Source organism: Haliotis asinina, chromosome 3 (genome assembly GCF_037392515.1).
Source record: "Haliotis asinina isolate JCU_RB_2024 chromosome 3, JCU_Hal_asi_v2, whole genome shotgun sequence".
In the NCBI taxonomy this organism is placed as follows: domain Eukaryota; kingdom Metazoa; phylum Mollusca; class Gastropoda; order Lepetellida; family Haliotidae; genus Haliotis; species Haliotis asinina.
In genome coordinates, this window is record NC_090282.1 from 82,571,634 (window position 1) to 82,598,043 (window position 26,410).

The window sequence follows — 26,410 nt, forward strand, 5'->3', positions numbered from 1 at the left end:
AAGTTAGTCACCGCACTATACACTCCTACGCTGTAACGAATACTACTGAGATGTAATCGAAAAATACCACGCAAGTCTAGTAATTGTTGTAAGTCTAGATTTCGACAGGTTCGGGAAGAAAGTCTCTGTTTTCCTTTTTATTGTTTATATTTTAATTTCACTGAAATATGATCATTTTAGAGACTACAACTGTTAATTCTGGCTGTATCCTCAGTCAAGTACACAATTTCGTTCTGAACTGAATCCTAATTTTGCGAATAACCATTGAAAACAAATATGGCTGCCACCATGGGTAGCATGCGACGGAACTTGAAGGATTTTTCTACCCTCCTGGAAAAGCCCGAAATATTTCTCAGGTTTGTTTCCAATAATGAGAAGCAGGCCTACTGAGGTTGTTATATTTTAGTGTTACAATTATACACCTGTGTTGAAATGCATATCGTGTTTGGACTGTAGTCTGCTAGATACAAGAGTATCCTAATTTCGTGTGTGTCGTCGGCTTCTCAAACATGTGTTTATTACTTCCATCTCACGTGAACTGAACGACGTTTCACTGATTGCCACGGAAAGAGTTCCACCCGTAACCCCTTCTTTTTGCACAGAAAATGTGAGTCCTAACCCAGTGTAATATGGTAATATTCAAACACTGAAATAGGTACATTGATCGTTTTGTTTTTTTATACCAGTTTTAGTGTATTGAAGGTATATTTATGGTGAGATGTCGCTTTGTAATTTTGTTTTTTGGTGAGGATGGCGTACGGGCGAAACTCTTACAATTCCAGTTTCTTTGCAGGGGCGTTTTCTGGGAAGAAATAACGATGTATAACTATGTATAAAATAAATAACTATATGTCCTATACTGTCCTGATGAGGCACCCTACCCTTTAGGGTTTGACAGTTCTGACTACAATTCCTACTGTATACCATGCTACTATGAAAGCACACAGAATGTTAATGTTCATTGCTATCTATCTACACATCACAGGAACCCGATATCGCACTGTAAGTTAAACATTAACCATAGATCTACACGCACGTCATATATATTAATAGAGTAAAGGAGGAACAGCTGCCATATTGGATTGTCGTTCCGACATCGACTCGTTCCAATTTCAGGCTGAAATAAATGCTAAGAATTCGGTGACATTCGATACTATGCACACGTACCTCTCCCGACACATCCCGTCTGATTTCCATGACATAACTCCCATTTTATTAACATTAATATGCCCTCAAACTCGAAAATCAAACAAAAACACCTCTGGGGTGAACATTATCCCGCACTCACATCATCTCGAGCTATCTCATTGGATCCATTGGTGACATCTAAACAATAGAATGACATCATGGCTTGACGTCATAGTGCTCTCAAGTCAGTGTGACTTTTGGTCACACCTGGTTTGGAGTCAATATGCTTTTCTCTTGACAGTCAGTAGCCAGAAAAATATGTTTACTTAATAATATTTTTATTCCCCACGGCATGTAATGTGGGGGGGATATAGTCGATGCCTCGTCCATCCGACCGTGATCATTTTGTTTCTGGAGCATAACTCAGAAACTGTACAATATGTTTAGACCAAACTTCATAGATATAATAATCTCAATCTTTAGTTGTGCCTTTTGCTATTTACAGAGGTTTGGCATTTTTATTTTTTTTATTTTTCCATGGAACATTTTGGTGTTAGTCTGTTGATGGGGTGGGCTTCGTTTCCGGAACAGAACTCCAAACCCGTTCAATATTTTTCTGCAAAACTTGTCACATACATGAGTCAGAACCTAAAGTGGTGCCTTTTGGTACTTACAGGTTTTTGTGATATATTATTTTCTCGGTTTCAATGGAAATGTTTTAGACTTAGTCTCAAAATGGAGGGATGGTCTTCGTTTCCGGAACAGAACTCAAAATCCGTTCTTTATTTTTCTGCAAAAGTTGGTAAGCTAAAGTGGTGCCTTTTGCTACTTACAGGTTTTTGTGATTTCTTTGTGTGTCGGTTACCATGGAAACGATTTGGACTTTGTCTCAAAAGTGAGAGGTGTGTTTCGTTTCTGGAGCACTGTCTCAAAAAGTTCCTAATATCTGTCAGCAAAACTTGGTAAATATATGTGGCAGACCCCAGTGTGGTGCCTTTTGCTCTTTTCAGGATTTTGTGATGTATAATTTTCTGGGTTTCCATGGAAACGTTTCAGACTTCGTCTCAAAATGGAGGGATGGGCTTTGTTTCTGGAGCACAACTCAAAAACTTCTAAATATCTTTTTACAAAACTTAGCAGATATGTAGGGGAGACCCTAACATGGTGCCTTTTGCTATTTACAGATTTTTGTGATTTATCATTTTCCCATTTTCCATGGAAATGATTCTAACTTAGTCTCAAAATGGAGGGATGGGCTTTGTTTGCGGAACAGAACTCAAAAACTATTCAGTATCTTACTGCAAAACTTGGCAGATATTTGAAGCAGACCACAAAGTGATACCTTTTGCTATTTACAATGTTTTGGCATTTTTATCTTTTCCTGGTTTCCATTGAAACAATTCTGACTTAGTCTCAAAATGGAGGGATAGGCTTCGTTTCCAGAGCACAACTTGAAAACCATATCATATCTTTCAACAGATCTTTGCAGATATATGAGACAGATCTTGAAGTGGTGCCTTTGGCTGTTTACAGATATATGGCATTTATATTTTTCATTGCTTCCATGGAAACGATTCAGACTTAATCTATGAAAACATCAAGTAACTGCCAGATGATTTGTCCTTTCAAATATGTGGGGGCCGGGGCGGATATGTCATCATCTGATGACTCTTGTTATCAAAACATCATTTGATAAGTATACCAAAAGTGCACCTGCTCAGGTAGAAATGTCCTGGTAGACATGTTAAGGACATTACATGGATAAATCCAATACTGTTTGAATTTCCTTTTGTGATATTTGATGCTAAAATTATGCCTATGCTTATTTTATTGTATAGGTTTGTGGTTTGGTGGCTGGATAGTGTATCAAATATTGAATCTGTTCATATGTTTGTGTGTAGTGCTTCCTTGATTAAAGACATCAACACCAGTATTGAGTGAGCTTGGCAAATGCCCCTTGTATATTTTTGCATATAAATGTTCCAACATCTGTAAAATCTTTGATTAGGTTATTACATGCCTGATGTAAGAGTGTTAAAGAATCCTTTATTGTGGAACTTGTGGTAAGATTAAAATGTTTATTTGAACAGGACCCTATGCATTATAAATGTAACATACTTCTGGCATCAATGGATGTTAATGTCATTAGGTAAATGGCCATGTATATTTGTTATGCTAACTGCTTCAGAATAACCAGTTGATTAATTATTTTATATATATATTAGTATATGAACATGGTCTGGAGGCCTACATTCTTCATGAATAAAGATCTACATAATAGAAGAAAGATATATTTTCAGTGGAGATGAGTAATAGTTACTTCTGTTTGGAAATATTTTAAACACCCTACATGATACCTTCCTCATGCGAAGTATCATGTCATGTCAGCTAATGGTTCATTGCATGACCACTGGAGTAGTTCAGTCTGCTACTGAGCTAGGTGTTGGATTCTTTCATACCATTCAGAGTACCAATATTTTATTCTTATCAAGGTACCAGTAAGTATTAACATGAGATATAACATAAACACAGAACTGCAAACATAACCATGATACCTATCGTGTATATTGTGAGCGTAATAAGTCAATAAATATATAATGTCTGTCTGTACCAACTGTGATAAATCAAGATGATTATTGAAATGTTTCGAAAGACTCTATGGCTAATAATTATTGAAAGTCTCCTGTTTGAGTCAAGAGTAATACAGTGGAAGCTGTCAAATCCAGCATCTGTCCAATCCGGCAAGTTGTCAACACAGACATAAATCTCAGTCCCATCAGGGGTTTGTACATTTATCATCAGCTCTACAATCCGGCTCATCTTCTAAACCGGATTATTTCTTCAGTCCCAATAAGTGCCGGTTTAGACAGCTGCCACCGTATATGCAGCACACATTATAAATCATCTTTATTATTGCTTACGTTCTAGCACCCAGCCATCTTTATGCCAGAAGTTGAAGATTGCCACCAAAGCTGCGTATGACTTTGCAAAGACCCAAGAATCTGACTCTGCTGCTGACAAGGGAGTACTTCCTCGACTAATTGTGAAAGACTTTGATGAGGAACAGATCTGGCAGGAAATAGAATTACAGAACACACACAGTGTGAAGAAGCTGCTTGCTGCAGTGTCTGAAGTTCTTGTCAAGAAAAACATAAGTTTTAAGTAAGTTATTTTGAATTCTTTTACAGAAGATGTGCAGAAAAGGCTCTTTCGCTTTTGCTGCATTCCTTTTCTCTTGTAAGGTATTTAGTCTTTAAATTAGGAATTGTTGTCATTACATTGCAGTATTATTATGTTTACTATTTGTACATGTCATTACGTTTAGATGGTGCTTTTTGATGATGATGTCATGTGACGAGTGATTTCTTCTGTACAATCCCTTAGTGATACTTTTAGTTGAATATTGTTCTATTGTCTTTTGCAAGGTGTGTTGCAGTGTGTTATTTATATTTGCCAAGTCTCAGTTTCTAGCTACATGTTTGACAGGACGGCAGATATGGCGAACAACATTCATCTACATGTTTATATGTTAAGTCGATGTTGCAGCATTGCTTTCATGTTTGCTTCGCATTACAATCTATAATTTTCACACTTTAATTTATTCTTGTGATGTCATGTTGTCATATATCATAAATATAGGGGCAGTGGGGTAGACTTGTGGTTAGAGCGTGGGCTCACCATGCTGAAGACCCGAGTTCAAGTCCACACATGGGTACTATATGTGAAGCCCTTTGCTGGTGTTTTATTGCCTTGGAGGAACAATGCTAAAAGCGGTGTAAAAACTCTCTCTCTCTCTCTCAGATATATCAAGTTATATTATACAGTGACACCTATTTTTGCTCTGTCTGATGCTGGACATGAAAAAGGACGGGTCAACTAGGTGTTTGTATTCTTAATGCAAATGGTGTATCCATGATACCACTGTGTCAGTGCCTCACTGGGCTAGTACTATAAAACCAGCACTAGTCCTGACTGGTAGAAGCCACAGGCACTACTGCATGCTACTATGTAAATGCCATTTTCTTACTTTCTGGCCACTCACCAAAATACCGATGATGTTTTGACTCGTTTGTTGTAGAGGTGGGGCCATTCCTTCAGCAAAGAAGGGGAAGGAGTTAACGGTTGAGTTGACGGAAGAGCATGAAGCAAGCAGTGACGATGCAGAGGATGAGGAGCTGCTGCGAATCAAGTCACGACTCGAAGGGGGAGAAGATGAGGATGACTTTGATGTGGGGTCAAGTGACCTTGAGATGGACGATGAGGATGATGATGAGGAGGAGGAGGTCACTGACGATGACAACATACAGAAGAAGGCAAAGAAATTAAAATACAAGAGTGTGGTGGATGACAAATTTTTCAAATTGTCTGAAATGGAGGCATTTTTAGTTCAGGAGGATGCCAGGGAAGAGAAACGTCGTCGACTGGAATCTGGAGGTAATGATGGTGATGAGAGTGATGATGATGATGAAGATGAAGAAGATGAAGATGATGATATTGACATGTTTGCTGAAATCCCTACGTCAGACGAGGAGAAAGGGGTTAGTATTCAACAACAAATGGCTCGTTCCATCACAAGCATTCTTAACCAGGTTCAATCTTGCTGCAAGGGGGAAAGTATAATTTACAATGAAGTATGGTTGCAATAATGTTTTTAAAGATATGTGAAATTGCACTTGAGGCTTGACTTGTGAGAGCAGATATCAAATGGTGTGAGTTTTATGCTACATTGCTTCTTTCGGGTTTTGGATCATGGTTCTTCATTCCAGTTTTCTCCTGTTTGTATGACCAACATTGTGGCTGTGTATATACTCTGTTATATCATACTAGAATATGTTGAAAGATGCTACTTGTTGTCCCCCTTCCTGGTAGTAGGAGGAAGGAGGACTCGGTTTATGTCACTTTGAGTGTCTGAGTGGGGTACCCATGTTGAACTTCAGTCCCACAGCAAAATAATCAGCTGCAATGTACATATGCAGTTGCAGTTATGTGGATCACGAGACCCCAGTTTACCTCCTCTGCTGGTATTCCCTATAAGTACCAGCATGTGTGGAAACTATTACTGGTAGTTAGGAGGGAGGCGGTGTGTTAGTCTAGTTGTTAAAACATCACGCCAAAGCTGTGGGTTTGATTCCTCATTCCACAGAGGACCTATCTCAATCATTTCTTTTTTGTCTATGGTAGAAGCATGAAAATAATTGTGTTATGAATTTTGTTGATAATTTGTTTATCCTTTGTTGCTCACTACATGTAGATACGAAGGTGATTTTATGTGTTTTCTCTTCACTGAAGGGGGGAGAGCTCAAGTACGAAGATTTCTTTGACCCTCCTGATGAAGAACCAGAACAAAAAGCAACAAAGAAAAAAGTGAAATTTGTAAATGAAGAGAAAGAAAGGTGACTGACAGTTTTACAGATTCTTGCATTCCATTTGAAGGTCATTTTTTGTAATTTTGCTGTGTGAGAGTTCCAGTATAGTAGCCAAGCAATCATAGTGTGATGTACAAGGTACTCTAATGGATTGGGTGACTTATTAGTAGCCCCACAGCTGACTTGGTTGTTTACCGAGTGCCATACCATTGTTGCACTACTGCTGAATGGGGTTTTAATCAAGCTTAATGTTGAAAATTAAGTTTAAAACCATACAAACAAGACTTCAGCTATTTGACTTTCAAGCTGTATGGGGCACTCTGTGATCATGATGTTAATGTTTGAAGCACAACCTTTCCTCACAAGTCTTAAATCATGTAAAGTGTTTAAGGACATGCATCTGTTTGTGGTAGAAATTTGTAGGTACTACAATGATAAAATTCACGTAAGTGAGGTAATTAACTCTTACTATTGTTGTAACAGCTATCCTGGTGGGGGTGATTGGTTGGTGGAGAGATAATTCTACCTTGAGTACCTGTTTCGAAAATGTCTACCTATTACCATGTTGATGTGTCCAAAAACATTCTCTTCAGTACCTATTGTGTTCTGTATGTGACTGTAACCCATTTGCTTGTGACTTCAAAGTGAAGAGGTAGAAGACAAGATGTCTGAGGAAATGGATTCTGACCAGGACGAAGCCACCAGTACCAAAGTCAAGGACTCTATTAAAGCAGAGTCTCTGTCTACCTTTGAAAAGAGACAAGAGAAGGTAGATATCCCAAATGTTACATCACATGGCTCTCATGGTGCTCCCTAGGTAACGAGGGCTCCCTAATAATGGCCAGTAATAACCGTCTCTTTACATACATGTATATATGAATCATTATATATTTCTAAGAAAATGAAATTCAGAGCAAAGTTATTTCGGTCAGGCCATTTCAGTAGAGGCCATTTCAGTGGTGTGGATGGAATGATAAGAGGCGAAAAGACCACTGTGTGTAGATATGGTAACAAGTGTTTTTCTTTATGAAGATGCATTTATAGACAGGTATCTGTTTAATACAAGCCTTGTTTTAAGTCAGCATTTCTTATAAAGCTGAATGGAGCATGTGATATGTACTAGGAATAACATTAAGTAAGGTACAATGGACATACCGATGTTAGTCATTGTATAAAGGAAAGCAAGTAAGGTGTGCATTGCCTAATATCCCCAGCATGGGTGTATTGATTGATTTTGTTCAGACAAAACGGGTTAAAGAACACCCTGTTATTTTGTATTGCAAACACATGTAGTAGTATGAACTAACTATTTGGACTCGTTAATTAAAGAGGGCAAAATATGTTTGACTGTTTTTAGTCCAGTAGTTTTGGTTGTTCCTGTTTATCAGATAGATGTTTAACACTCGGTAAATTAATAGATTAGCTGGATTTGAACATTAGTCAAACAGTTAATTTGTACGTCAGGAATAACGATGTATGGATGAACAGTGAAAGCAACATATTGATGTAGGTAATAACACTTTTGTCAGGCAAGCCATTAGTTGTTTATCCATGTATTTTGTTATCCTTGACAAATCTCCATACTTGTGAATTTTAATGTGTTCAACCAAAGCCTACCTGCATCAGTCTGTGCCTGTTCGGTAGCTGAAGAAACGAATCGAGCAGCTAGAAAAGGCAAGCCTGGCAGACAAGACATGGCAGTTGTTGGGGGAGGTAGCTGGACCAGCTAGGCCTGAAAACAGTCTGCTTGAAGAGCATTTGCAGTTTGATGTGACAACACGTGCAGGTAAGAGTTGTCTCCCTTCACTAAGGGAGTCTTTTGCTGGGACAGGTTTCAGATCTTTTCATTGCAAAGATAACCCTTAAGATCATTTTATCAAATTTTGATTGGTCAATAGCTAAAGCTCACAAAACCATGTAGGCAGATTTGTCAAGTATGTCACATGACACATTACACTGGTTGTACAAATGATCTTGACCTTAGATGAAATGTGTCTGCCACCATGCTGATTGCTTTGACATCTTAGAGTTGGCTTGTACAGATATGAATATGACCAGAGTGATAAGGTTGTTTCCATGATTTCTTATTTGCATGTGTCGATATAAATATGAAAAAAATCAAATGTTTCTTTATTTCACTTGTCAGTTGTATCATTATAAGCCATCACAAGTTATCTCCCTTTATGACTGTTCTGAGAAAAGTCATGCAAAACAGTGTCGTCTTGTTCTGCTGAAGATGAAATGTTGGTTTTTAAGGATAGACTAAATAAAGAGATCTTAAGGGTATTAAATATGTCACACACTGTTTTGAAAAGAGTTTATGAAGGTCTTACAGTCCTGTAACTCCTTTCCAAACTCTGTGTAACTGTTGAATGTGTGCTTGTACATGGCTGGCATCTGAAAACAATCCTGGTTGACATGCAGGATGAGTGGCTAGATGTTTCAATTTCAGCTATTCAAAGAACGGAAGCAGAATAACAGCCAAACATTTTGAGATAGTGCTCTTATAGTTGTAGTATCATACGTTTAGAATATCACATCAGTTATGACCCTTGTTTTTTAGAATATCAACTAACAAGAGAGGATATTCTTTTCTTGAAATTGGGAAAAAAACTCCTAATGTTTATATATTTGTAAGTAGTTGTATGATTTAGTTCAACAGGCAGATGAACTTTCCAATTGTTATCAAGAAACAGTGCAGAATGCATGAGAAATTAATGTTTATTGAAACCTGATCAGGACACAATGAAAAAGGTAAAAGAATCTGTACTTCATGGAGAAATATAGCATATATTACATCTGACAACTTTGTAAGTGGTACTGTGTACTCATAGCATTAGGTTGTGGGAGCCGTGTCAAATAACATTTGTCAGATGTTTGGGGTACACAGAGTCTGCACATCGATAAAATAATCCATGTATTAAAGAATGCAAATGCAAACCTAGAAACTAAAATGCATGCATTTATTAATGTGGGGAGGCAAATCAGGTCATTGCTGACTAACTAATGACTATACTCACTAATTCCGGAAATATAATTAATATCTCTAGTGTAAACATCTTAATGTCCACTTAACACGTGGGCATTTGGATCAAAGACAGCTTACTTTTCGACTGTTAGTACTTCGAATTAACAGTAGAGAGGATGGTCTCAGTTTGCGACATTTCAAATTCAAAAAGCATACAAAAGCATTTGGAAGATGTACCATGCATCATACTGCACAAAACAATTATGCTGAAGTCACTAAGTGTCGACCTGTCAGTCTTCTGGATCCAGCTACTGTGGATACTCCGGAAACGTCTGCTCATATGGACGCTGCAAATAATGCTGTTATAACCTCAACTGCTTCAGAAGATGTTATCTCCAGACGTGGCGTCAAAAGGAAGTGAAACAACAACCCTTATTCTCCAGAAACCAGAGCAAAAATGGCAAAGTACGCTATTCTACATGGAAACATGCACCTCAAAGCACAGCAGCTTAGAGTTGGATTCTAACGTTGGAGATAATACAGTTTGGGTCATGAAGAAAGCTTACCTTTCTGAAGTGTCAAAACATACATCTGATGAAGTTGTTGAAATTGCACACAAAAGTCCAGGTTGCCCACTGCTTTTAGGAGATCTGGATAAGCTTGTTTTTAAACATTTACTGGAAATTCATAAGGCTGGATTGTCAACAGAAACATTGCCATAGCTGCTGCCAGGGGCATTGCTAAGAATGAGAATCCTTTGCTTTTGGAAGAACATGGAGGCCCTATAAAGATAAGCAAAAGTTGGTCAGACTCCTTTCTGTACAGATACAATATTGTAAAGAGGAAAGCAACTAAAGCTTCCAGGAAACTACTTTCGGATCATGAAACAAAATGGGAAGAGTTCATTACAGAAATAAGTAGTTTGTGAAAGTCAATCCCAGCTGACCTCATGATAAACTTTGATCAAACTGGCATGAAAATCATCCGTGTATCAAACTGGACCATAACAAGCAAGTAGATGTAATTGGAGTTGATAACAAACGAGAAATTACAATATCGTTAGGACGTACCGTCAAGCATGGTGATGCTCCCCCAAGTTATCTTCGAGGAAATGACTGACAGATGTGAAGCCACTCAAGCTTCCAGAGGCGTGGCATATCACACATTCACCCAATCATTCGAGTATGGAAGAAACCATACTTGAGTACATTTTTGTACCTTGAAAATCTCTTCTTGCCCTATACAAAGATGGTGAAAAGGGAATTGAACTTGCCATTGAAACAGAAATTGCATTGTGAATCGTACCATCAAACTATAAAACAGAAACATTTTGAAGTTCGCTTTGTGGTGGGCTGGGTGCACTGGTGAGTTACAGCCAATGTACCTATCAGAGAATGGAGAACTGAAAGGGCTAATGAAGGAACAATTCACCGAGTGGTATGCTGACAAAGTAATCTCAAGTCAAGAGACAACAAAAGTGTTAATCTGTGGATTAGCGTCGTGAAACCTGTGCATGCTTGCTGGATGCAGACAGCAATTGAAAAGGTGGGCAGGAATCGTGATGCAGTCTTGCATGGATGCCAGGTGGCAGGTCTGCTGGACACGGTCCAGTGAATTCAAATAATGGAAAGTACTTCAAAGACTGCATATTCTGTTAAATGATTAGTGTTTAATCTTTCTGCCCTGGGATGTAGTTTCCTTGTTGATAAATATATTGTCGATGTCTCTGTGTCAATAAAGATATTCTTGTGAATCAATCATTCGTTGTTGTTCACTGGAATATTGTGACCCAAATCATGATATCGAGTGCAAAAGGCAATATAATAATGCGAGATTTATTAATACACTCCAGATTGTATATTCAGTGTTGTCATAAAGGTGATTTAGCAGTGCATGGCTGTTGTGTATGTACATGTAACCATTTTATGTCTGACAGCCCCAGTAGTGACAGAGGAGACAACCAAATCTATTGAGGACATCATACGCCAGAGGATTAAAGACAAGGTCAGTCTGAACTCTAACAAATACTGACAGTGCAGCGAGGTCACTCTAACCTTGTGGTAGCCAGTAATTGTTGTAGGAAGTGTTTGATGTGATACTAAGAGTGGACATTATGGGTTAAGCTGTGCAGATACACAGGAATGGATTAGTGGGAGGGTGTAGGTGTGGACGGTACTTGGATGGGGGGACATAATGGGTAAAGGTGTGGATGGTGCTAGGATGGGGGGTACATAATGGTACAGGTATGGATGGTGCTAGGATTGGGGGGGGGGACATAATGGTATAGGTATGGATGGTGCTAGGATGGAGGGACATAATGGTACAGGTATGGATGGTGCTAGGATAGAGGGACATAATGGTACAGGTATGGATGGTGCTAGGATGGAGGGACATAATGGTACAGGTATGGATGGTGCTAGGATGGAGGGACATAATGGTACAGGTATGGATGGTGCTAGGATAGGGGTGGGACATAATGGTACAGGTATGGATGGTGCTAGGATGGGGGCGGACATGGTGGTACAGGTATGGATGGTGCTAGGATGGGGGGGGGGGGACATGGTGGTACAGGTATGGATGGTGCTAGGATGGGGGGGGAGACATAATGATACAGGTATGGATGGTGCTAGGATGGAGGGACATAATGGTACAGGTGTAAGTGGTGCTAGGATGGGGGAACGTAATGTTTAAGGTATGGATGGTGCTAGGATGGTGGGACATAATGGTACAGGTATGGATGATGCTAGGATGGGGGCGGGGGGGAGGGGGGACATGGTGGTACAGGTATGGATGGTGCTAGAATGGGGGGGAGCATGGTGGTACAGGTGTGGATGGTGCTAGAATAGTGGGGGGGACATGGTGGTACAGGTATGGATGGTGCTAGGATGGGGGGGGACATGGTGGTACAGGTGTGGATGATGCTAGGATGGGGGGAACGTAATGTTAAAGGTATGGATGGTGCTAGGATGGGGGAACATAATGGTACAGGTATGGATGGTGCTAGGATGGAGGGAGGGGACATGGTGGTACAGGTGTGGATGGTGCTAGGATGAGGAGGGAGGGGAGGGGGACATGGTAGTCAGACATAGATAGTGCTAGGATTGTGGAACATGATGGGTTCGGTTGTGGATGGTGCTAGGATGGTTTGACATGATGGGTTCTTTAAAGGAGGGACATGATGGGTGCAGGTGTTGATGGGTCCTTTAAAGGAGGGACATGATGGGGGCAGGTGTTGATGGGTCCTTTAAAGGAGGGACATGATGGGTGCAGGTGTTGATGGGCGGCCTTGATAGGTGACTATGAGGATGATTGTTGTGTGCTTTTGACAGTGTTGTTTCCTCAGTGCGCTGCAGGTGTTTTTGTGTTGCAGGCCTGGGACGATGTGGAGAGGAAGGTGAAGCCCAAGGGAGATGTGTTTGAGTACAAGAAGAGGATTGTCTTAGACCAGGAGAAGAGCAAGCAGAGCCTTGGCGACGTGTATGAACAGGAATTCCTCAAGCAGCAAAAGGAGGAGGTAACTTCATTAAACTGAATACAAGCATACTTTATATTGTAACCATGGAGTGTTGGTTGGCTAAGTACTGTTGATGGCGATGTCTTTTTTGTTGCAGAAAGAAGAAAGAGAGGAAGAAGATCCTAAGCATGAAACAATTCGCAAGTCCATGAGATCATTGTTCCTCAAGCTGGATGCACTGTCCAACTTCCATTACACACCAAAAGAGGTAACTATCTTTTTGCTCACATGTAAAACTGTAATATTATTTCCTGTTTATGCTCCAGGTTAGAACAGGTGTTCTTGTGAGAGGTGGCCAAATAGATCCTGTTTATGCTCCAGGTTAGAACAGGTGTTGTCGATTCATGTCCCACCCCTACTGTCATCCAACTGATGTTTGTCCACTATTCACATCCAACTCTTGCTGTCATACCTATGTTTGTCCACTATTCATATCCCACCCTTACTGCCCCAATACTGATGTTTGTCCACTATTAACGTCCTATCCTTACTGTCTTCATACTGATATTTGTCCACTATGTACATCGCACCCTCACTGTCATCATACTGATGTTTGTCCACTATTCACAACCCACCCCTACTGCCCCAATATGGATGTTTGTCCACTATTCACGTCCTACCCCTACTGCCCCAATCATGATGTTTGTCCACTATTCACACCCAACCCTTACTGTCATACCGATGTTTGTCTACTATTCACATCGCACCCTTACTGCTCCAATACTGATGTTTGTCCACTATTAACGTCCTACCCCTACTGTCATCACACTGATGTTTTTCCACTATTCACGTCCCACCCTTGCTGTCATACTGAGGTTTGTACACCATTCATGTCACACCCCTACTGTCATCATACTGATGTATTGGTTTTATGAGACAGAGAATTCCCTCATCAGATGAAAGTGATTGTTTTGGCAGGCACAGCCAGAACTGAAGATTGTGTCCAACATGCCCACTATAGCAATGGAGGAGGTGGCACCTGTCAGTGTCAGTGACCAGAAGTTGCTGGCGCCAGAGGAAGTAAAGGTAAATTGGTGATTTTTTAAGAACTACATATACTCACATATCCATAAAGATCTGGGTTACAATTTGTCTTCCGAAACAGATCCTTATTGTAAGAGGCAACTTAAGAGGTTGGATTGTCAGACTTGACTTGTTGACACATGTTATCATTGCCCATTTGTGTAGATCAATGCTCATGTTGTTGATCAGCTAGACTTGATTATTTACAGATTACTGCCATATAGCTGGATTATTGCTTAGTGCTGCGTTTAAACAATATATGTGCACTTAGGGGTATTCAATGCAAAAACTAGCTTAGAGGTAAATATCAACCTAAACTTTGATACCAGTGTTACTAGATACTTGTGTTAAATGCATCTGTGCACATAATGTCATCAGAATGTCATTTCATAAATTCTTATCAGGAATGGTTCACTGTTTTCAGTCTTTTTTTTGAAAACATTGTCTTTTCATTTTCACACCAATAAAACAAATTAGTTCAAGTCCATGGACCTCTGCAGATCCGGGGTAGAATAGGCCTTCAGCAGCCCATGCTTGTCATAAAGGCAACTATGCTTGTCATAAGAGGCGACTAACGGGATCGGATGGTCAGACTGGCTGACTTGGTTGACACATCATCTGTTCCCATTTGGGCAGATCGGTGCTTATGCTGTTGATCACTGGGTTGTCTGGACCACACTCCATTATTTACAGCCGCCATATGACTGGAATATTCCTGAGTGCCGTGTAAAACTAAACTCACTCACTCACTCACTGGTGGGTCCATGGTTCTACAGTATTTCAATTTGTATACAGGTGAAGGCCAAGCGAGACCTGAAAGGTGAGACGGAGAGGACAACGGAGGACAAAAAGAGGGACCACCGCGCGAAGAAGGAGAGGAAGAGGGCACGTCGGAAGGAGCGAGAACAGCAGGAGAAGCTGGTGTCCAAGTTGAACCCAGGGCTAGGGAACAAATACAGCAAAGAGAAGGCTCTTCGGGACCTGGAGAAGATGGGCAAGTCTGACAGCTCCGTGACAGTCATGAAGGTCAGAGCTGTTCAGGATGCACAGACTGTTTATAATGTGGTGGCATATCATAGTATCACACAGTAGGGAACATGCTTCATGATTTTTCGGTATAATTTCAAATTGTCCATTCAATGACTATTTCAACTATTCTGATACTGAAAAAGGTTTTAGCTAACTATAAATTGATAGTAAAATCTGAAACGTTACTTTCAATGAAATCAGGCATTAGACATGAATCACTTGCTGCAGGCCTACATGTACATTCTATTGGAAATGAATTTTATTGGAGTCTGAAATTCTCAAAAGCCTTGTGTTTTTACAGTATCTTGTGGCAAACTTACAGAGCTGCAGATGTTAATGCTGCATGGTCTCCTGAAGTATCATTCCTCATGTTTCCTTATTTATGTGTATTATGTTCAAATGCAAAATGTTGCTGCAGCAAGTACATTCTATTGAGAGAGGTGACTCTGTCGTGTAGGGTGGCTACAAACAATATGTTTTCTTCAATACAGATTTATAAGTATAAGATAAAACGCCTCTGAGGTTTTGGTAGGCAATGTAAAACTTAAGGGGGAGGGAAATCCCGAGGGGCGGACCTCAGAGGGATTTCCTGTCCCCGATGGTTTTACATTGTTAACCAAAACCAAGGAAAAGTGTTTTCTCTAACTTACATACCATCAGTGATGGGTAATTACAATGTGGATGATCAGTTAATGAAGCCACATAGCGATAACTCAAGCGCACGTAAAATCAATTTAAAGACAGCAACTGTAAATAGATAATTCAACCCCACTTTCTTCGTCGGCCCTGTGGCCATGTGGTAGTGCATCTGTCTGAGAGTTGCAATTCCAATCTTGCCAGGGGAAACGTTTACACTTTAAGCTTAATCTTGAACGATATTTCAAACACACATCTATCATTTGAATGTTGATGTTTATATGGAGTTAGCAAAAGATGAAAGTGAAACCTGGAAAGAAGTTTTACTAACGAAAATTAAAACCTGGGAAGAGGTCTTACTAACGAAAAGAAAAACCTGTCCCTACAAAACAAAAACCTCACATGTGGTTATTCTGGGAAAACAAGAGATGACCTAATATAGTGTGAGAAGCACACTTCAGGTTTATATGATTAAGTAGGGGTGGAGGTGTAGCCTAGTGGTTAAAGCGGTCGCTCGTCACAACAAAGATCTGGATTCATTTTCCCCCATTGGTAAAATGTGTGAAGCCCATTTCTGGTGTTCCCCTAATGAGGTATTGCTTGAATATTGCAAAAAGTGGCATAAAACTAAACTCCCTTATTAAAAGATTACGTGGGAAGAGACCGCTGTGCGACTAAGTTTAGAAACTAAAATGTGAGTTGAAGGGGTTGTGTGCAGTGATGTTTGTGATGTTTTTCATCACTTAATCAAAGCACCAATAATTCATCATCATTTTTGAGATTATGTGTTGCAAAGGTCAAGAGTATTACATGCATGTGGGTCACTCTTAAGATTATCAAATGTAACATACATAACTTCAAAGTCTTCATAACTTTTATTGAATTGTTTGGCAAACTGCTCTTGACTGACATGTTGCTACTCTTTATGAAGCTAATATGAGAAGCTGATCAATGACCGCATGTTGTTTGTAACTTTCAGAGTGATTCAAGTAAGACAAGCCTGACATCTTCCTCTGCTTTCTTCAACAAGCTACAAGATGAGGTAACATCTCACATCAAACACAGACAGGATGACAAGAAAAAGGGAAAGAAGAAAACATCATCAGTGAAATTAAAATTGTAGATAAGGAAATAAAACATTAGAAATGTAACGTGTTGATGTCACTTTTCCAGGGAAAAGACAGGTATTGCTTTAATGGAGATTTGGTTCATGCCAGAAATTTACAATTTTTATAATGCTTACAAACTGAAATCCAAATGAAAGCTGTCAGAATACTGACAATGCAATACACAGAATAAATGCTGTGCTGCAATATTGAAGCAGGCATTCTCCTGCCAACATCTCAAGGACTACAATGTTCCCAGTTAAGATGACATCTGAATCAGTACAGGGCCTCCTTTCACAAAGCCCTAAGGTGATCTTCAGTCACTAAGGAAGCCGTAGTGTAGTGTTAAAGACTGGGAGTTAAGGTTTACGCTAGTAAAGGTTGTTTCGTGAAACTGAAAGGAGCCCCTGATTTTCACTAAGGCGCTGTCAAAGTGAGGCCGACAAAGTTGACATGAATGCTTCCTTTGGTGAGTTAGTTTATAGTCCCCAAGTGTTATGCTGCTCAATCCTTATTATAAGAACCTTATGTTGTGAGACATTGTGTTTACTGAAATTCCTGGACCAACATCACTTTCACAGTTTTTAATGATTTTAGATATTTTATGGGAAAACTACACCCAAAAACAGTTTGTAATTGTCTGACTTTTAACTAAAAAGGCAAGCCAGAGAAGATCACTGTAAAAGTTTGTGTGTATATTGGTTGTATGGGTCCACCATCTCACTGCTGACCAGGCCAAGCAGTTATGGTCAGTTGATTCAGGTTATACATGGGCACTGTGTTCTTTGACTAGCAAATGTCATGGCCAAGGTAATACATTGACAAACATAAAACGTTTGCTTGATTTGGCGTTTCTGTTATATTTTTTTAAGTTTGAACTGGTTGTCTGTCATTAGTGTAATTGACGTAGAAGGGGTCAGTACAAAAAAAGTACTGGTTAAGATATTACAGAGACAAAGTAAATATTTTAATCTTGTATAGACTTTCAAATCTTTAATTTCTGTCCCAATTGCTAATAATGCATTTATTTTATAGGATGGCTTGTGATTTGCTGTAGGTTTATAATTATATTTTAAGGTGTTAATACTGTAACTGTTTTATCATGTCTTTCATACACTGTATAGGTGGTGCTATTTATTATAATTCAGATGATAGATTGATACATTAGGTTGATCATTACCAGAGTTTGCTCTGATGTTTATGTGCAACAATTTAATTTCTGTGAAGACAGTTTGACAAATCATAAAAGTGAAACTGATGTCAAAATGGATATTGAATCAACATAAACGTGGAAAAGCAAATGTACACATTAGACAAAATACAGCAACATTATTCATAACCACGCTGTAGCCATTTATATTCATGTCTTTGTGTGGTTATTGTGACCCCTATTGAATGAAACGGTTTATACCCGGACTGTCGACAACAACGAACAATCCGTCTAAATTACTTGTCGACAAGTCTTTGAAGGGCATTTAGAAGTGAAATGCATAAGAATGAAGATTTTATGGATATCAACTTCTTTATATGAGCTCCGGATCTCGATGGCCTCTTGCAGTTTCGTTTGGTGCCAGTTGTTGTTGTTGGTAGATAGTATCCTAGTGTCCTCCCATCGGATTGAATGTCCAGGGTTCTTGAGAATGTGTTCAGAGATGGCAGATTTCTGGTCGAGTTTGCTGACAGAGGTCTGGTGTTCCTTCATTCTGGTGTTGATTGGTCTCAGCGTTTCTCCAATGTATGGGTCGCCACAGTTGCAAGGGATCTGGTAGATGCATCCTCTCGTGTTAGGGTGTTCACAGCTGGGTCCTTTACCGTTGGCTTTTAGGTAGGTCTTGATGGTCTTGCCACTGGAGAAGGTGACATCGATGCTGGCTTTGGTCTTGATGAGGCGTGATATTTGATGACTGATGGGGCCAAGGTAGGATATGGTTACTCTGATGGGTGATGGAGAAGGCTTGATGCGGGGTTCTCGGTCCTTGAGGGTCTTGTTGATGGTGGCTGTGACGAGCTGGGGAGGGTAACCGTTTAGTGTGGTGAATGTCTTTCTGAGGTGGTCCAGTTCATTGTTTAGGGCATCAGGATGGCAGAGGGATTTTGCACGTCTGGTAAGGGTGGCGATGATAGCTTGCTTGATCTGAGGATGGTGTTAGGAGTTGTAGTGGATGTACTGGTCGGTGTGCGTCGGCTTGCGGTATACTGAGGTTCTAAGTCCATCGTCTGTGGTGTGGAGGGATACATCAAGGAAGGGCAGGTGTTGGTTGGTCTCAGTCTCCATGGTGAACTTGATTCTTGGATGTTGGTCGTTGAGGTGGTTGAGGAGCTTGCTGGGGTCGTTGTCATTGGCGCTGGTGGTGAAGGTGTCATCGACTTTGCGGTACAAACAGAGGGGACTGGAACGGAGCTGTGGAGAGGGCTGCTTCCTCGAAGGAGGTCAAGAAGATTTCTGTAATGAGAGGAGAAAGAGGTGAGCCCATGGGGAGACCGTGGATCTGCTTGTATATCTTACCATTATATGTGAAGTAGGAGGTGTCACAGCTGCGGGCGAGGTTGATGATGCTGTCTATGGTGAGGTGGGTGTCCAAGTCATCTATCCTGTTGGCTAACTTGCTGCGAAGGATGTCCAGAGCTTCTTCTAGTGGGATGTTGGTAAAGAGGTCCACGACGTCGTAGCTGACCATGGAGGTTGGAGGGCGTTGTAACTGGGTGAACTTGGTGATGTGGGTAGTTTTCACTTTCTCATGGAGGTGCTGCTTGGACTTCTCTGCTAAGGACTGGGTCTTGAGGTAGAGGTCAGGCTCGAGGGTGTCTTGTAGGTGGCTTCTGCTGGTTTCAATGTCTTTTTGGAGGTGGGACCTGTGGCGGCGTAGGTGCTGTATCTGGTGCTTGACTATTCTGGTGCTGGCATTGTGGAGTATCTTGTTGATGGCAGGTGAGCGAGGGACAGGAGATGAGAGTTGAAATCCTCTGGGAACGAGGTTGTTGTCTTGGCATCGTAACAGGAAAGTTAGATGATTACTGGTTTTCACAATTTTGCTAATAGAACGGTTGTACCTGTTGATAGATGTAACTGTATCATCTCCATGTTGATGTCGTATCAAGTCTTTGAAGGGCATTTAGAAGTGAAATGCATAAGAATGAAGATTTTATGGATATCAACTTCTTTACGAACAACGTTTCGGAGTTAATGATTACTACTCCTTCATCAGGTGATTGAGAATGGGAATTGTTAAAAAGGTTAACTAAATTCAATTACTCATGATTGACTAAGTCACTAAGCAAATATTCTCGTTAACACCGTCACGGTTTGTCGACCATGCTGTGTAGACGCTCCGGGTTTTTACTCTGTTGACGATAAGCACCATCATAATTTTCATTTGTCGACAGATCGGGCTGACACCAATGAAACACCGAACACAGGGAGGGCTGGTCTAAGTTAACGCTCATCACGTACAGGAGGTGCATTTGTTTTGCTGTTCCTACTGCTGCCTTACTCCCATATAATACAAACCAATATGAGCGATTTAAAACTATTGTTGTTTCTTAAATAACTTTTATCCTAAGTTGAACAAGATTCCAAGATTTTATAGTTACAGTTGGCAAGAAAGAGGATTTGCAATCTTAGTTTCGCCTTATTTGATTTACGTTTTTGTTTAAGGTGGAAGTCATCGGTACGTTTTCACCACAAAAAAGATTAAAGACAGGGTTGTTACTCCACATTTCGATGATCACCCATACTATGACAGACACATACTCCAGTAGACATTAGTCATATATTGGAACAAGCCCCCAACCAAGAATGCAATACAATAAGCTCAACGTCAAGTTTAACTCCTTACACAGGGAGGGATGTTTTAAACATATTTATTCGTGAAAAACGAATGGATTGGCAAACAAGCTAAAAGCTTATGTTAATGCCTCTCCAATGCATTTTACAAAAGTAAATAACCAAAGTTCTAATAGAGGATAGTCACATGACAAACCACAAGGTAAATGCACATGGAACTAGTTAATGGTTAATGTTGTTTTTTTAAAAAAAAACCCAATATATTTCTTAGAGCTAGTAATTGTCAACCACATTTAGTATCAAATCTACGAGAATCAATGACGAAGAGGTAGACAGATTTTAAGATGGGTAGATTATCAAGATAAGATAGTTCACTATTTCCATATAAGATGGTCTTCAAGCCGTATCCATGTTTGTAATATTCTGCATCATTTCTTAGTACAGTGTAATTAGGGCAGACAAGTAGATAGTGTTGGGTATCTTCACGAGGAGCGCCACAAGAATAGAAAGGATCGTTTGAAAGATCGTCAATAAGACTGTTTGCTGCTAAAACAGCATCTTCTATTATTACGTACAAAGATGTGTCATCAGCAAAAAGACGTATGTTACAATCAATATTATCTACAAGGTCATTAATATAATTATGTTAAGAATAACAGAGCCCCAGAACTGAACCCTGAGGAACTCCTGCCAACACAGGAATATATTTAGAGTTATATCCGTTTATAAGTACCTTCTGGACTCTGTTACTTAGATAACTACTTAGCCATTCTATCACTTTACCACTAATTCCAAATGTATGTAATTTGTTTAAAAGTCCCCTATGTCATACTTTGTCCAATGCTTTACTTATATCACAGAACACTGCTCTTACTTCTTTACCTTTGTCCAAAGCACTTGCAATAAAATTGTACAAATCCATTAACTGAAAAGCTGTAGAATCATCAGGAATAAATCCAGATTGCATTGTACTAATGATATTATTATCTCTGAAATAATTAAACAAGTATTTATGGACACACTTTTCGAAGGGAGGGATAGAGATGTTATTGCACTTGGCGGAGATTTGGCTAGACATGGACGTTTAGCTCGGTTATTGATACATATGTGTTTCTTGGGGATTGTATGCCATACGCTATACGACCATTGTTATTAGCATAACACAATTATTAAATATATGCAATGTATGTCTCAATGAAAATACTACAGTGTTTCGTTCGTTTTGGTTTAGCTTTGCCTTTCTATAATTCCTTGAAGGTTACCTATTCAAATAGTAATTTGAATAGGTGTTTGGATACGTTCCTTTGCAATGTTAATGGTAGCATATTGAAACTAAGAAAAAGATGTGTGGGATGGTGCGATACCTTTTTTGTGTGTAAGGATCGCTTGAGAAAATACTCTGCGAATTAATAGATTCGTTAGACATACAAACACATGTGCAGATTTGAATCTGGTCATGTCCCATTAGTCCTGCTCCCAATAGTCCTGCAGCAAATGAGAGATTAATTAAAACAACAACCGTTTGCGGAAAACGGATTAGCCCCCTAATTAGAGAGCTTGAGGTTAGTTTAATCCCTAACACACAAAATGCCACAATATTTGGTAAAGAAACCAGTTCTGCCGTTTTGTCAAGTTCTTAAAAAAAGACATCCAGAATTGTGTCTAATCATTTATTCTACAGGAAACACTATCAATTTAACAGTTGAAAGTTGTTGACATTGAATTGCAATAGGTTCAAATTGATCACAGTCAAATGGAGATACCCCTAACACGAAAAGTGACAGTCTCTGTGGTAGCGCGTATGGCCACCTTTCAAGAACTTGCACACAGGCCCTGCAAAGTCGCCTCACCGAGTTCATTAGAGCCTGAAAGAATGCTCGAGGCAAGTGTTTCCACGAAATACTAGTCCCTGTTCAAACTGTTCAAGTGTGAGTGGCTGCCTACATGCAGCAATCATACGTCCATTGTCGTCCCAGAATGTCCAGTGGGAGCCATATCCGGGGAAAGAGACGGCCATGGAAGCACGTTTATGTTGTTCTGAGCGAGGTAATCCATCGACAGCCCAACTGTGTGCGGGCTGCAAACGTCGCTGGCGTTGTTGACGTGTTAAATTGTCAATTGGTCTTACATATGACCGTCGGCAGTGGATTCCAGCAGTCCGAAGACGCCTAATCGTATCGCTGGACACTGCCAACCTTGACCCATGAACTAATGCTGCTCTTACTGTTGCTACTTGAGTTCGGTTCCTTACATGAGTGACCCGGATAGCGACTCCGATTTGCTGTTGACGTTGAGCAAGTTGTGTAATAGTGGAAAAAATGCAGCCCACAGTGGTCGCGGTAAAGACAAACCACTGTCGTTCATTGTTAACCCAAAAGCGTTGTGTGAATGACGCTACACTTACATACATTAAGGTGGAATGGTTTTGAATAACAAAATATGAAATCTATACTAAGAAGTGGTGGCAGCTGATATGCGCTCTGAGGTTACGAACTCTGGTTTCAGAAACAAATGATATAGTCACGATTCTGGCCACCCGATTCAGTTGTCACCTCCTTCTGCATGCAGTGACTGCATGAGACCTACTTTCGGCTCCCGATTCACTTCTCACCTCTTTCTACATGCAGTGACTGCTTCAGATCTTCTTTATCCACCCGATTCAGTTGTCACCTCCTTCTACATGCAGTGACTTGAGGACTGTTAATAGTAGAAGTACAATAGTAGGAAGTGGTGATTGTTGCAGTCGTAATGATTATTCGTAGCAGTAGTAGCGTCGGACATGATCGTCATAAAGAGTCACTGGTGGTCGTGCTGTTTTAGCAGTAACAGCTCGTATTTGACCATGATCAAAACACAATATGATCTTTGAGTAAACCCCACTCTGCGGCACAGCATCACGTGTCCATGACAAATCGATGGTCGTGAAAGGACGGATATTTCATAGGGAATATCGACTGATAACCTATACGCTGTTCGCGCAGTATTCTTTTTGGATATTAATCGTACAAATTGTCTGTTAGTATAATATTACTCGGAAATGAAAATTAAGATTCCATTAGAGTGTAGACAAAGGCCAATCATTTTACAGTGAAGAATAAGACATCGATGTAGATGAAAATATATAGGAGTTAAGTACATTGCGAAGATGACTGTAAGAGTGGTTGGACATTCAGTAACTTGTAAGTGATGTTTATTGTTCGTGTCTCCTGTAGACAAACTGCACTGGAATCATGCCCCGCCGTGTCCACTACAATCTGAGTACGCACTGGGCATCACACCTATGATCATTCAATTTACGATGCTTTGCGAGGTCGATGACAACTTCAAGCTCTTCCTGCAAAGCGTCAAGAATTAGAATTTGAGATATGGTTCAGCTATGCAAGTGTAAGAAACACAGCCCCCCCCCCCACCCTCCCATAACCTAACCTATAACATATGTATGTGCATAAAGAACAGGCTTCCCTAAGCTATAAAATGTGTGCTCATATAGAACATAAACAACCCTCATCCCCTAAGCTGTCAAATATGCGTGTTCACAAATAACACAGAAAGTCGACGGGTGGTTAGGGAGGAAATTGACATGTCTTTATAACTGTGTAATCTGAATCCAAACGATACGAGATTGGTTACAGTGCCATGCCACTCCTCGGATACTACTGAACCACACGCACTGCTGAATCAGGAACTAAGCACGTGTCTGATGCACTAATATTAACTGATCAAGAGACATGAAAAACCCGGTGACAGTTCGAATCCCTGCCTTCTTGCGATAGCAGGGACTGCGTTGAAACAGTGGCACAGCAGTTAAGACATCCCCGTCTCTGTCAGTGCTGTCCACTTACATTGAGAAATGCTTGGACACGAACATTTTCCCGTTTCACCCGCCATGGCGGGCGCTGACAGCAAAAACTTCCCATTCCGTGCAATCCAGCATGTGGGCTGATCGAGTATCAAACGAAAGAGACCTCGACATGTTCACTCAGATTTACCCAAGAATGGAAAAGCTGTGTAAACTGTACCCCCATATTACAGGCAGTGCACGGGCCCATGTTCTACTGTGTGCCTCTGTGATGAGTGCGACATAAGATGTCCTGTGCCGTAAGTGTGGACTGTTCTTCAACAATGTGATTGTACATGCAGTAACTGTCTGTCAATTCACAATGACACTCCGTGATAATCTCTGGACAGAATTAGCCAATATATCAAGCCAGGAGTTAGTGTGTATCTGCTCAATAAATCAGACATGGACTTTACGTGCACACTCCTAGCTGCCACAGAAAACAATGACTTGTGATTTCCTGAAGAGAAAGAATAGTTCTCTTTAACACCCGTCAACTTTGTGACAGCCATGTGTCGACATATCCGACCACTGTACTGTGCATGGGAAGATTGCATGATGAATCTCATGAAAAGACATTATGAAGTGATACTATGTCCCCTTTTCTCTACATTTACGTCTGCTTGTCATCTCTGCCCTTCTTTATCCGTCTTTGTCTCGCTGGGCTGTGAGGTGCAACATGGATTAGATCGTTCTCTCGTTGCGTCGGGTAGCCGAGTTGATTTCCAACACAGGTACAACGTCTATCCATCTGATTACCTGCTCTGCACTATGCCATTATCCCTCTCACTATCCGTGACTCCATTTCGAATGTTTGTGTTTGTTGTACATAATCCATATTCATTATCCATTCTTTGCTGTAAGTCTTCATTACTAGAAGAAATATCTAGAAGTATATATATCAGATATATCTACAAGCCCGGCCACCCTCCACAAAGCTATTGTGGCGTTACAGTTGTCGTACCTCCTATACTGGGCCACCCTCCACAAAGCTATTGTGGCGTTACAGTTGTCGTACCTCCTATACTGGGCCACCCTCCACAAAGCTATTGTGGCGTTACAGTTGTCGTACCTCCTATACTGGGCCACCCTCCACAAAGCTATTGTGGCGCTACAGTTGTCGTACCTCCTATACTTGGCCCCACTTCACAAAGCTATTGTGGCGTTACAGTTGTCGTACCGCCTATACTGGGCCACCCTCCACAAAGCTATTGTGGCGCTACAGTTGTCGTACCTCCTATACTTGGCCCCACTTCACGAAGCTATCGCGGCGCTACATTTGTCGTACCTCCTATACTTGGCCCCACTTCACGAAGCTATCGCGGCGCTACATTTGTCGTACCTCCTATACTGGGTCCCACTTCACAAAGCTGTTGTGGCGCTACGTTTGTCGTACCTCCTATACTGGGCCCCACTTCACAAAGCTATTGTGGCGTTACAGTTGTCGTACCTCCTATACTTGGTCCCACTTCACAAAGCTGTTGTGGCGTTACAGTTGTCGTACCTCCTATACTTGGTCCCACTTCACAAAGCTATTGTGGCGTTACAGTTGTCGTACCTCCTATACTTGGTCCCACTTCACAAAGCTGTTGTGGCGCTACATTTGTCGTACCTCCTATACTTGGTCCCACTTCACAAAGCTATTGTGGCGCAACAGTTGTCGTACCTCCTATACTGGGCCCCACTTCACAAAGCTGTTGTGGCGCTACGTTTGTCGTACCTCCTATACTTGGTCCCACTTCACAAAGCTATTGTGGCGCTACATTTGTCGTACCTCCTATACTGGGCCCCACTTCACAAAGCTATTGTGGCGCTACATTTGTCGTACCTCCTATACTTGGTCCCACTTCACAAAGCTATTGTGGCGTTACAGTTGTCGTACCTCCTATACTTGGTCCCACTTCACAAAGCTATTGTGGCGCAACAGTTGTCGTACCTCCTATACTGGGCCCCACTTCACAAAGCTATTGTGGCGTTACAGTTGTCGTACCTCCTATACTGGGTCCCACTTCACAAAG

General features: G+C 40.7%; 1 protein-coding gene across 1 annotated transcript; it reads left to right on the plus strand.

The window, feature by feature from the left end:
• Positions 1–253: 253 nt before the first annotated feature.
• On the plus strand, positions 254–16,815 carry LOC137278605 (U3 small nucleolar ribonucleoprotein protein MPP10-like). Its single transcript, XM_067811072.1, has 12 exons — positions 254–356; positions 4,057–4,290; positions 5,207–5,666; positions 6,418–6,521; positions 7,140–7,263; positions 8,139–8,280; positions 11,399–11,466; positions 12,833–12,976; positions 13,074–13,184; positions 13,895–14,002; positions 14,795–15,025; positions 16,644–16,815. The coding sequence occupies exons 1-12, from the start codon at positions 277–279 to the stop codon at positions 16,785–16,787; spliced, it is 1,950 nt and encodes a 649-aa protein (XP_067667173.1). The 5' UTR covers positions 254–276; the 3' UTR covers positions 16,788–16,815.
• Positions 16,816–26,410: the final 9,595 nt, after the last annotated feature.